The sequence below is a fragment of the Sinocyclocheilus anshuiensis genome, unplaced genomic scaffold, assembly GCF_001515605.1.
Source record: "Sinocyclocheilus anshuiensis isolate Anshui unplaced genomic scaffold, SAMN03320099.WGS_v1.1 scaffold48, whole genome shotgun sequence".
Taxonomy (NCBI): domain Eukaryota; kingdom Metazoa; phylum Chordata; class Actinopteri; order Cypriniformes; family Cyprinidae; genus Sinocyclocheilus; species Sinocyclocheilus anshuiensis.
The window spans coordinates 989,444-1,002,556 of NW_015554124.1; the positions used below are offsets into that span (position 1 = coordinate 989,444).

Sequence of the window (13,113 nt, forward strand, 5' to 3'; positions counted from 1 at the left end):
CTTCTGTAATAGTTGCATATGAGTCCCTTAGTCCTCAGTGTGAAAAGATGGATCTCAAAATCATACAGTTATTGTTGGAAAGGGTTCAAATGCACAAAAGATGCTGGAAAAGCAAAGAATTAGTGGGAGCTGAAGGATTTTTCTGAAGAACAGCAGACAGTTTAACTGTTCAGGACAAACAAGGGACTCATGAACAACCATCACTAAACAAAAAACACAGCTGTGGATCATTCAGGTAACAACACAGTATTCAGAATCAAGGGGATGTAAACTTTTTAACTGGGTCAGTTTTATAAATTCAACTATTATTTTCTTTTGTGGACTATACATAAATGTATTTTATGTGAAATATCTTATTCAGGTCAGTACTGAATAAACAATAACATGCATTTTGTACAATCCCTCTTATTTTGGTAAAATAATGAACATTTTGCAGATTCTGCAAGGTGTGTGTGTAAACTTTTGACTTTAACTGTTTATGGCAATACAGTTTGTCGGCAAATAAAACAAAAACAGAAATATCGGTAAATTTTTTATAGAAACTATCAATTCAGTGACTTATGTTTGATGTTTTGCTCAGCAGATTTGGTCTCCACACCGCGATCACAATTCACACAGTTATCCAGAAACGTGAACATATATGAAGACACAGGAACAAAGAGGTTAGAGTCCCTTCTTGATTTTGATTATTTACTGCTGAAGAATATTAAGATAACAAAGCATCTGGCAGTTCGCCAGATTTTAAATCCGCAGTTAGAAAATAAGAAGCAGTGAAATTAAAAATGCATTGGACTATTCATCTAAATCTTTATAAAGCTGTACAGTAATAGTTTGATTAGCCTTTTTTGAGTGTATTAACATCAGAATTAACTTTATCCAGTCAAAATCACATACAAATAGATGTTTGATCTCTGTTGTTTATTTTTTTTTTACATTTTGATTCATATTGCATTTGATTTTTAATACTTTTTTTTTCCAGGTCTGATGGACGTGAAAGAGGGAAATCAAGAACCGAATGGAGTGGAGTGGTGTGAGAAACCTCAAAGTCTTTTAAATGGAGAGGAAACCTTTAATGAAAAGAATGTCTCACGAAGCAGAACTCAAAGAGCAAAAGCCAGAAAGTCTTTAAAATGTCATCAGTGTGAAAAGAGTTTTACACGTCAAGAGAACCTGGAGTATCACTTAAAAGCTCACACTGGAGAAAAACCATACACCTGCCATGATTGTGGAAAGAGTTTCATACTAAACAAACACCTTAAATGCCATATAAGAATTCACACCGGAGAAAAGCCTTACGAATGTGATCAGTGTGGATGCGGTTTTGCGAGTAGAGAGAGCCTAAAGAACCATGCAAGAATTCACTCTGGAGAAAAGCCGAGTTTCACCTGCTCTTATTGTGGAAAGAGCTATGCATTTAAATGCAGACTTAAAAGACACTTAAAAATTCATACTGGAGAGAAACCATTCACATGCCCTCAGTGTGGAAAGAGTTTTACAGAAAAGCAACATCTTGCCAAGCACATAAGAATGCATATCGGACAGAAGTCTTACACCTGCACTGAGTGTGGAAAGGTCTGTCCAAATGAATACAGACTTGAGATACACCTAAGACGTCACACTGGAGAGAAACCAAACACCTGCCCTGATTGTGGAAAGAGTTTTGCAGAAAAAGCACACCTTAGCAAGCACATCAAATTTTATCATCAGGCCTTTAAGATCCGGTCTTTCAGCTGCTCTCAGTGTGGAAAGAGTTTCACAGATAGACAGAATCTTAAGAGACACTTAAGAGTTCATACTGGAGAGAGACCATACACGTGCCCTCATTGTGAAAATAGCTTCACGCAAAAAGTACATCTTGACAGGCACATAATGCTCCACACTGGAGAGAAACCTTACAGGTGTCCGCAGTGTGAAAAGAGTTTCATGGAGGCATCAGCTCTCATACGTCATCTGCACATTCATACGGGAGAAAAACCTTACTAGTTTAGCTTATCAACTATCACTGAATATACACAAGCAAGTTCATACTAGAGGAAAGCAGTACCACTGTACTCAGTGTGGGAAGAGTTTTGCATACCAAAGTTGAGCAGCTAGGGTTTTTAATCAACCAAACAATCAGTTTCTCACACTTAAGAAGTTGCTTAAGTGTCCTTTTCACATTTATGGGTTTGAAACACAGATGTAATTTATAGCAAACTTTCTGTCGAGGTTCTTGAGAGCAAATATTTGTGTATTATATTACATAATGTATTATGTATTATTATATATTGTGACTTTTATGTTCTCATTTATTGCCATCGCAACAGTGCGGACTAATTTTTGCAATGAAAAATTAAGTAAAATAATATTTGCATTTTTCTGTCAATCACTGAAATGTAAAGTTGAACAAAGCATTAACCAATATAAGACAACAACCAAGTTAGGCTGTAAAGGTGGTCGGAAGATTTGATAAACAATGATGTAACCGTGTAGAGGTATCTTTATAAGTTTTGCAAAATCTAAAAGACACTAGTGATGTGTGACTGAAATTTTTTTTTTGTTCAGTGCTATGAAGTGAATAATATGAGATTCATACAAAGCAAATGTTTTGTTAAAATAAATACGTGCTGCTGTGAAATGCCACATAATTTGTGTGTTGTACGTTTTTATTGGGCTCTAGCAACTACTTTATTATTTTATATTTATGTTTGCTTTCTTAATGATTTTTATTCTGATTCTTGCTCTCTTATTAATGCGTTGGAAATGTCGCACCAAATGTTACCCTGGACCACAAAACCAGTCATAAGGGTCAATTTTTAGAAATTGAGATTTATACATCATAAGCTGAACAAATAATCTTTCCATTGATGTATGGTTTGTTAGGATAGGACAATATTTGGCCGAGATAAAACTATTTGAAAATCTGGAATCTGAGGGTGCAAAAAAAATAAACATCAAATATTGAGAAAATCGCCTTTAAAGTTGTCCAAATGAAGTTCTTAGCAATGCATATTGCTAACCAAAAATTAAGTTTTGATATATTTACGGTAGGAAATTTACAAAATATATCATGGAACAAGATCTTTAATTAATATCCTAATGATTTTTGGCATAAAAGAAAAATCAATAATTTTGACCCATACAAAATTTGAATATATTTACAGTAGGAAACTGCAAAATATCTTCATGGAACAAGATCTTTAATTAATATCCTAATGATTTTTGGCATAAAAGAAAAATCAATAATTTTGACCCATACAATGTATTGTTGGCTATTGCTACAAATATACCCCAGCTACTTAAGACTGCTTTTGTGCTCCAGGGTCACAAATGTCTGAGACTAGGAACAAAAGCAACAAATTAAAGAATAAATAAATAAAATAATATAAATGTTGCTCCCACATAACCAACAACCAATGTTTTTTTTTCTGCATGAAAATAATTTCAATTTGACTTTTCAATTTTGAGTTTTTGTCAAGATTTCAGTTCAGTTTTTGTTTCGTGTTACTTTTATATTATTATTTTTGTGTTGAGATAGAGATTTAATGACTATGCATCTGCAATATAAAAACTCTAATATATATACTGTCTGATTATATAATGCACTATTAAATTAAGTCAAACTGAGCAGAACAGAATGTCAGGAATTGGGTCATTTATTCCCTTTTTGCAAACACAGTGCTCTACACTCCAGTAGATGGAGCAAATGCACCGTAAAGTGGTTTAGAACCTGCCACAAAACGTGAAAGAAGAAGATTGTCCTGAGAGTAAATAACAGGAGAAATTTACTTAAATATGAGAAATATGGAGTTTGTTAAAGTGGAGATTGGCGACATGAGTGATCCAGAACCGTGTATAATTAAACATGAAGATACTGAGGAACAAACAGGTTGGTGTATTCTTGATTTGAGTAATATTAAGATGATAAATGATACATAAAATGCATTTAAATGATCAGAATCTTGTTGTATAGCAGTTGTCATCCACATTTTATTTTAATTAACAAGAGAATGACAGAACTAACCTTTGGCACATCAGACATCTGATACTTTATATAGATATCTCTGTTTCTTTCTGCTATTAAACCAGGGTTCACTTGAACTGATTTTAACCACATATTATTTTTATTTTAGACTGGATGGAAGTGAACCAGCAAGTACATGAACTAAATGAAGCAGAGGACGAACGTTGTACCTTTCAAGCTCAAAGAACAAAAGCCAAAAAGCTGCACACCTGCTCACAGTGTGGAAAGAGCTTCACACACAAAGGAAATCTTAACACACACGCAAGAATGCACACTGGAGAGAAACCATACACATGCCATCAATGTGCAAAGAGTTTTACTCGTTCATCAGGTCTCAGTAAACATCTGCTCTGTCACTCAGGAGTAAAGCCTTTTATCTGTGATCAGTGTGGTAAACATTTCATTTCGTCATCAAAACTAAAAACACACCAGAAAGTTCATTCAGATGAGAGGCCTTATGAGTGTTCTTTGTGTGGAAAGAGTTTTTCACGGCTGGACAGTTGTAAACAGCATCAGAAAACACATAATGAAGTGAGAGATCATGTGTGTTGTGAGTGTGGGAAGAGCTTCACTACAGCTAGTCAACTAAAACAGCACCAAAGAATTCACACTGGAGAAAGACCTTACAAGTGCTCATATTGTGACAGGACTTTCACTCTTTCTGGAAACCTGAAAGCACATGAGCGAGTTCACACTGGAGAGAAGCCGTACCACTGTACTCAGTGTGGAGAGGGTTTCATAAGCACCAAAAATCTCCATTATCATCTGCACGTTCACTCTGGAGAAAGGCCATTTAGCTGTGATCAGTGTGGAAAAAAGTTTAAATCGGCATCAAATCTAAAATGTCACATGAATGTTCATACAGATGAAAAGCCTCACTTGTGTTCTTTGTGTGGAAAGAGTTTTTCAAGACTGAACAGTTGTAAGATGCACCAGAAAATGCATGATGATGTAAAAGAATACGTTTGTTTGGATTGTGGAAAGAGCTTTACTGCAGTTGGCCAGTTGAAACGGCACAAAAGAATTCATACTGGAGAGAAACCTTACAAGTGCTCATATTGTGACAAGAGTTTCATTCAGTCTGGAAGCTTGAAAGCACATGAGCGAGTTCACACTGGAGAGAAGCCGTATGACTGTACTCAGTGTGGAAAGAGTTTCACTCAGTCAAAGACTGTAGCGATTCATATGGAAAAGCATTGTTCTGTGTCAGAGTGAGCAAATGTTTTCTTCAGATTCAAATACTTTTTCAAGTACGTGAGATTCAGATAAAGTAAGTGTGCAGCTTGTTCAAATAACGTAGTTTTGCTGGGGAACAGCAAATTATGACTTAAATTTTGCATTTATGCATTTTTATTATTTGATTGAAAATCACCCTATAAAGACTTAGACAAAGTAGCAAAACAGACAGGAAACAAATGTAACAAAAACCAAGTTTGAAACGATTCCCTCAGTTTGTGAGTTTTAATTTGGAGTTTTCAAATAAATCAGACACTGTATATGTATATATTTCTCTGGAACATAAACTTCATGTAGGCTCTATATATATATAAAATAATAAAATTACCATTTCACTGACAAGACAACATCTGTTTATGTGCGATTTTACGTAATGTGTTATAGAATTGAACGCATTTTAATACCAGCTTTTTATGGTAATGCATATTGACTGACCACTAAAACTGAAGGTACCAGGTAGAAACAAGAGTCACTCATTTCTGGGATATTTTATATAATCTTAGGGAGTATATATCTCCCGCTATCAGGGAGAGGTGGGATGTGCATGTTTTATTTATGGGAAGCATTTTTGTTCTTTGTGTGCAACAAAGAAATGTGTTTAAATTTTGGATTGAAATTAAAGCGACAACGCTTTATTCAGTGTAAACTGCCGCTTTATGCCAACAAAAACAGTGTAAAATCAATGAGTCAGTCATTCAGCGCCCCCTTGGAAGCGAGTAACGTTTGTTGCTCAATTCTTACATTAGGTGTTTACGACAGTAGATAGCGCGTTTGCGGCAGCAAATTTCAGACGAGAGTGAACGAGCGAACTACAAGAGGTCAAATTGAAAACACTTAAAGGCAGAATCATATGATGGATTTAGTCAGAAATGTTAATATCTGAACGGAACAAAGTCTGTTTGTATGCAGCTGATGCGTTACATTCATTAACAGTCGCGCTCAATAGTTAGGCTATTTACTGTCTTTCGATTTGTTTAATGTTTTCGTTTCACTTTGTCGTAGGAACATAATTTAACATCTCAGCTGCTTCTGTGGCAGTGCCAGCTGCTTATTTAACCAACTGTATAAATCTTGTAAATGTAGTTTCGTTTGTAGATGCCATGAGCTTGCTTAAATGTTTCATAGCCATTTTTACGTCCTTATAAATCATTATTAGATTTTTTTTTTAACTTTCTTTAATGTAACTAAACTTAATTCACTGCTGTAACTAGAACATTTACAACTGAAAACACGTTATTGCATGCAGCTTCATTTGGGAATGTGTTTTTACATTATGATACAATAAAGATGCTATCAGAACAGCATATTGTTTATTTTAATCAAGCAAACGATTACTAGGAAATTGTTTGCAGAGTAATCTGTTTACTGACATAAATCTTATAAATGTACTACTATAGTGTTTTCACAAAAATAAAAAAGACCTAATAAAATTGCATAAGACAGATGAAAGTATGGAGATACAAAATAAATAAATACAAAAATAAAGGGATAAATTGCACCAAAATACTTGATGTCAGAATCAGTTTTATAAACATGTTATGTTTGATTGAGCCCGGTCTAATGAAAATGCGTATAAATAGTACGCAAAATAAAAATACTCGTGGTATTGATACGCAAAAATGGACTTTGGCGTGCATATGATACGCATGTGTTTGGCGTGCATATAATACGCGGTTTTCGCGTGCATATAATACGAAATTTGTTGGCGTGCATATGATACGCAGTTTTCGCGTACATATGATACGCATCTACCCCACAACCCTAAACCTACCCATCGCGTAGCATATACACGCCAAAGTCCATTTTTGCGTATCAATACCACGAGTATTTTTATTTTGCGTACTATTTATACGCATTTTCATTAGACCGGGCTCAATCAATGCGTATCAATACCACGAGTTTTCGTTTTTATTTGGCGTACTATTTATACGCACTTTCATGAGATCGGGTTGGTTTGATTTCAACAGGTCTGGTTCTTTAAGCTGAAACCACAAGATGGTATTAATTTTCAACGAGAGCTAGTGCCACAATTCACCATATAAACCAGGAGACTCCAGGGCCCGGTTTTTCAAAAGGTTTAATCCGGATAAAATTGATCCGGATTTAGTAATCCTTTTTTTGCGATCCGTGATCACGTAATCCAGCTTACTTTTGGAGCCAGTTTTTTAAAGCAACATCGGATTGGATCAATCTGATCCGGATAGGAACTTTTCAGGATCACCAAATCTGGATAACCAGTGCTGGATAACCAGTGCTGAAACAGGATAGGAAATCACAATGTAGAACTATAGATATGTAAAGAGCAACAAGTAGAATAGCCAGTGTGGGGTCAATATAAGTTTATTTTTATTTGAAATGAAAACCCACACATTTAAAAAAAACTAAAAACAAGAAAAACCCCACCCCATCCGTTATCCAAAATCCTAGTGGATTACTTTTGAAAAACCGGGCCCAGGTGTAACAACTGCAATCTGTCTGACATACTATGGTAAAGATGGAGCACATTAAAGAGGAAAATGAGGACGTCAGTGATCCAGAGTTATGCGCCATAAAATATGAAGATACTGAGGATAAGAAAGGTTGGTTTCTATTCTTCATTCTTCATTATTGACTGATTTGGTTGCTGTGAAATGATGAGCAATATAGATATGATAAATACAGAAATGTTTCATAATGTTGTATAGCAGTTTTTAATACAATATATTCTATTACCAAGAGAATGACAGAACTATCATTCGTGTCAAAGTGTTGATAATTAGTAGTCAAATTAAAGCTTTAGTTCACCCATCAATTAAAATGGTCATATCCATGTTTACCATATTTGAGGCACGCTGTGCATGTGACTTAATCGATGGAATGATATTCCAGATAATATTCAAAAGGAATTGCAAACTGTATTTGCAACTGCGTTTACATTTTGTGGACGCATACATTGCGACATAATGCAAATCGCGCATTTGTGTTTCCATTCTCTTTTCTGTGTATGTAACATGTCTGTCAAATTTTAAATGGAAACTCAAAGTCCATTTGCAGTTGCATTTCCAATGTCTTACTAGTTAAGATTCTATCAATGGACAGAAACCTCACCAGGTCTTTTTTTTTGGATGAACTAACCTTTTAAATCAGGGTTACTTGAATTTTTACATGTATCCTCTGTGAACAGAGTTTAATTACTTAATATGTTTATTTTAGACTTGATGGAAGTGATGGTGCAAACACAAGAGGATGTGAAACGTAAGTTCAGAATTAAAAGAACCAAAGCTAAAAAGCGGCTCATCTGCTCACAGTGCGGAAAGAGTTTTGGACACAAAAAATACCTTGAAAGTCACATAAGAATTCACACTGGAGAGAAACTGTACTCATGCCCTCAGTGTGGAAAGAGTTTTACTGGTCCATCTGCTCTCAGTTATCGTCTGCGTGTTCATTCTGGAGAAAAGCCATTTAACTGTGATCAGTGTTGTAAAACGTTTATTTCATCATCAAATCTAAAAACACACCTGAAAGTTCATTCTGATGAGAAGCCTCACTTGTGTTCTCTCTGTGGAAGGAGTTTTTCAAGATTGGACAGTTATAAACAGCACCGGAAAATGCATAATTATGTGAGAGATCACTTGTGTTGTGAGTGTGGGAAGAGCTTTACTACAGCTGCCTATCTGAAACAGCACCAAAGAGTTCATACTGGAGAAAAACCTTATAAGTGCTCATATTGTGACAAGAGTTTTAGTCACTCTGGAAACCTGAAAACACATGAGCGAGTTCATACTGGAGAAAGACCGTTTCACTGTACTCAGTGTGGAGAGAGTTTCAAAGATGCCAGAGTTCTCAAAAATCATCTGCGGATTCATTCTGAAAAAAAGGAATTTAACAGTGATCAGTCTGATCTGGAAAACAATCATACAGATGAGAGGCCTCGCTTGTGTTCTTTGTCTGGAAAGAGTATTTCACGATGTAACAGTTGCAAACTACACCAGAAAATTCAAACTGGTGAAGGAGGTTGCATGTGTTTTGAGTGTGGGAAGAGCTTTACTGATGTTAGCCAATTGGAAAGGCACAAAATAATTCACACTGGAGAAAAACCTTACAAGTGTTTATATCGTGACAAGAGTTTCATTCAGTCTGAACACCTGAAAACACATGAGAGAGTTCACACTGGAGAAAAACCTTACAAGTGTTTATATTGTGACAAGAGTTTCATTCAGTCTGAACACCTGAAAACACATGAGAAAGTTCACACTGGAGAAAAACCTTACAAGTGCTCATATTGTGACAAGAGTTTCTCTGAGTCTGGAAACCTGAAAAAGCATGAGCGAGTTCATACTGGAGAGAAGCCGTATCACTGTACTCAGTGTGGAAAGAGTTTCACTCAGTCAACAACTCTGGTGACTCATATTAAAAAGCATTGTTCTGTGAAGAAATGTTATCCTCAAATATAGGTGCATTTTGGTAAATTATGTGTGATTTGGTGAATTAGGTTATTGCGTTCTTTTAAATGTGTCGATGGTTGAAATAAACTACATTACATTTAATCATTTAGCAGACGCTTTTATCCAAAGCGACTTACAAATGAGAACAATAGAAGCAATCAGACCAACGAGAGAACAACAGTATACAAGTGCCATGACAAGTCTCAGTTAGTCTAGCACAGTACACGTAGCTAGTTTTTTTTAATTTTTTTATTATTATTAATTATTAAATAATAGAATGGAATAGAATAGGTAAGTGCTAGTATTAGTTGGTCAGGTGCTGGCGAAAAAGATGTGTCTTTAGATGTTTTTTGAAAATGGCTACAGACTCAGCTGTTCGAATTGAGATCGGGAGGTCATTCCACCAGCCGGGCAAAGTCCAGGAAAAGGTCTGTGAGAGTGATTTTGTGCCTCTTTGGGATGGCACCACAAGGCGCCGTTCACTTGCAGAACGCAAGCTTCTGGAGGGCGCATAAGTTTGAACTAGCAAGTTTAGGTATATTGGTGCAGCGCCAGTGGTGGTCTTGTAGGCAAGCATCAGTACCTTGTATTTGATGCGAGCTACTGGTACTGCGATGCTACTGGTAGCCAGTGTAACCTGATGAGGAGAGGAGTAACGTGAGCTTTTTTTGGCTCATTGAAGACCACTCTGGCTGCTGCATTCTGGATCAGTTGCAGAGGCTTGATAGTGCATGCGGGAAGGCCCGCCAAGAGAGCATTACAATAGTCCAGTCTGGAGAGAACAAGAGCTTGGACAAGAAGTTGTGTGGCATGCTCTGACAGGAAGGGTCTAATCTTCCTAATGTTGTATAAGGCAAATCTGCAGGATGCTGGGAGAAATGTACCAGTGTGAAGAGAGGTGTTGATAATGTGAGTAAGCGAAGGTATGCCTGAATAAGAAATGACCTGAAGAAGGTGAGTGGGGATAGGATCAAGTGGACAAGTAGTAGGATGATTGGAAAGGATAAGTTTAGAAACGTCCGTCTCCGAGAGTGGAGAGAAGGAGAAGAGAGAGTGTGTAACTAGCAGTGCAGTTATGTTGGGATGATGCAAATCATGACCTTTTTTTTATTTTATTGTCTCCTCATGAAGACATGGACAAAGAAATACAAATATTAAAAGAGACCAGAAATAAATGCATTACAAATCAACAATCAGCCATATCCCAATATGAAATGATTTCTTCAATTTGAATTTAAATAGTACTTTCAAACGATTAATCGTGATTAATCGCATCCAAAATAAAAGTTTTTTATATATTTTGAAAATGTTTACATTTATAAATTTATAAATAAATTTATATTCATATAATTTATATTAAAAATAAATATATAAAAATAATCAATTTTTTATACATGCATGTGTGTGTATTTAAATATACAAAATAAATATACACAGCACACATACATATATATTATGTAAACAAAAACTTTTATTTTGGATGTGATTAATTGCGATTAATCATTTGACAGCACTATTTATTAAGTATATATAAATACACACATACAGTATATATTTTGAAAATATTTACATGTATAAATGTATATTAATATTATTTATATTATATATCAATATATTTAATCAATAAACATAACATATTTAAATATATACATGCATGTGTGTGTATTTATATATATATAATACATATACACAGTACACACACATTTATTATGTAAACAAAAACTTATTTTGGATGCGATTCATCGCAGTTAATCGTTTGACAGCACTAATTTTAAAACATAAAACAGGTCTATGCTTTGTATAATAACACTAACATTTTTATTTGAGTGACAAGCTCTCTGATTACTTGTGATTTTAAATAATATGCTTATTCATTTTATATTTTAGTCACATTTAATTCTGTTCAGTGGCAGTAATAACATTTATTTATGATGATCCTGTAGTTTGTCTCAGTCTGTTGACACACAATGAAATGTGCTTAATGTGCCAATTTACAGAAGATCTCAGACATCATCAGAATGAATGAGGAGAAAACGGGGAACTATTGGAGAGATATTTAAACATGGTAGACCTGTTGTTTCAAACTTATGTTATTTGTATTAAAAATAGGAATTGTACATTGATACAGGACAGGCTATGAGATTTTAAAATATGTTTCTTTAATTTTAATCAAAATAGTAAAGGCAAAACATTAAAATAGCGTTTCATTTGTTGTCAGCCAAAGCAATGCAGAAATACGAGTGTCAGTGTAGTATATGGAAATTATATAAACATACACATGTAACATACAAAAAACACAAGGTGCAAGAGAAACAATACAGTGTTTAAACCAAAAGCACAATATCATCTAGTTTAATTTTTTAAACTTGGTGAAATGTTTGGTGCACTAGTGCCTTATGACAAATCAGTCCATTAATACATACTATATAGTGTTCTGATTGAAAAAAATAAAAAAAATAAAACAAGATAAAAGGCTTGATTAATTGAGAATGAACGTTTAAGTCACATAAATTCAACATTAATACTGTTGCAAATGTTTAGGATGTACAGAAATGATCATAAATACAACACAGATAGAATCTACACATTTAAAAAATATATATGATAAATAAAAAAATAAATCTATGCAACATAAGGCTCTGTATAACTAATAAAATTACCACTTCACAGAAACACCTCCTTTATATGTGGTTCCTAGTAATGTGTTAGTCTATTTATAGTGTTTTAGTCAGATATTTGATTCTGTTCAGAGGCAGTAATAGATTGTTTGTGTGTTGGTGCTTTAGTTCTCACGTTAGTTACTCTTTCTATCTACATCTTGTGTTATAAATCACCAGGAATATCCAGTGGGTGGCAGCATCACAATAAAGAGGCTCTAGTTTCCATTTGAATCGAAAAAATAAATAAACGGAGGACGTGCGGAAGAAAGTAGTGATTTACAAAGTTTGACACGAAAAAGCTTGAGAGGTGAGGTATTTCAGTTCTGGATATTGAAGCGAGTAATGAACAGTAGGATTTATTAAATGTTTTGTTATGAGTGTTTCATTTCTAATGTAGAAAAGATGTACTAACACGGTTTAGAAATCATAATCTGAATTTATTCATGAACTTGATCGGTCTGGGGATGTTTATCTTGTGTGGGTTTAAGTTGTCAGTTTTGGATTTAAGTGTAGTTTAGATGTAGTTTAAACTGTGCTTTGTTTCATCCTTATTTTGTTTAAGAGTAGACTGTCGACATGAGTGATCCTGAACCATCCAGAATGAATCATGAAGATACTGAGGAACAAACAGGTTGGTGTCCATTCTTGATTCTTCATTACTGACTGCTGAAAAACATTAAGTTAAAGGGGTCATATGATGCTGCTAAAAAGAACATTATTTTGTGTATTTGGTGTAATGAAATGTGTTTATGCGGTTTAAGGTTAAAAAAACACATTATTTTCCACATAC

General features: G+C 34.7%; 3 protein-coding genes across 3 annotated transcripts in view; all 3 read left to right on the forward strand.

Annotated features, from left to right (window-relative positions):
• LOC107670065 (zinc finger protein 271-like) overlaps nucleotides 1-5,489 on the forward strand; it is a 7,546-nt gene extending 2,057 nt beyond the window's left edge. Inside the window, exons 2-6 of the mRNA XM_016462543.1 lie at nucleotides 584-662; nucleotides 980-1,982; nucleotides 3,659-3,672; nucleotides 3,758-3,868; nucleotides 4,113-5,489. Of these exons, the coding sequence (XP_016318029.1) occupies nucleotides 641-662; nucleotides 980-1,982; nucleotides 3,659-3,672; nucleotides 3,758-3,868; nucleotides 4,113-5,218 (2,256 nt within the window). The 5' untranslated portion in view covers nucleotides 584-640 and the 3' untranslated portion in view covers nucleotides 5,219-5,489. The remainder of the gene's footprint in view (nucleotides 1-583; nucleotides 663-979; nucleotides 1,983-3,658; nucleotides 3,673-3,757; nucleotides 3,869-4,112) is intronic.
• Nucleotides 5,490-5,857: 368 nt separating this feature from the next.
• On the forward strand, nucleotides 5,858-9,728 carry LOC107670066 (zinc finger protein 431-like). The gene is made up of 5 exons (XM_016462544.1): nucleotides 5,858-6,057; nucleotides 7,207-7,296; nucleotides 7,695-7,818; nucleotides 8,432-9,381; nucleotides 9,711-9,728. Exons 3-5 carry the CDS (start codon nucleotides 7,725-7,727, stop codon nucleotides 9,726-9,728), a joined length of 1,062 nt encoding a protein of 353 aa, XP_016318030.1. The 5' UTR covers nucleotides 5,858-6,057; nucleotides 7,207-7,296; nucleotides 7,695-7,724.
• Nucleotides 9,729-12,527: 2,799 nt separating this feature from the next.
• LOC107670082 (gastrula zinc finger protein XlCGF7.1-like) overlaps nucleotides 12,528-13,113 on the forward strand; it is a 3,230-nt gene continuing 2,644 nt past the window's right edge. Inside the window, exons 1-2 of the mRNA XM_016462561.1 lie at nucleotides 12,528-12,630; nucleotides 12,891-12,954. Coding sequence (XP_016318047.1) covers nucleotides 12,900-12,954 — 55 coding nt within the window. The 5' untranslated portion in view covers nucleotides 12,528-12,630; nucleotides 12,891-12,899. The remainder of the gene's footprint in view (nucleotides 12,631-12,890; nucleotides 12,955-13,113) is intronic.

Coding starts and splice junctions, on each gene's coding strand:
- LOC107670066 (XM_016462544.1), top strand. CDS start 7,725: ATGGTAAAGATGGAGCACATTAAAGAGGAAAATGAGGACGTCAGTGAT. Junction 7,819..8,431: donor AGATACTGAGGATAAGAAAG/GTTGGTTTCTAT, acceptor TGTTTATTTTAG/ACTTGATGGAAGTGATGGTG.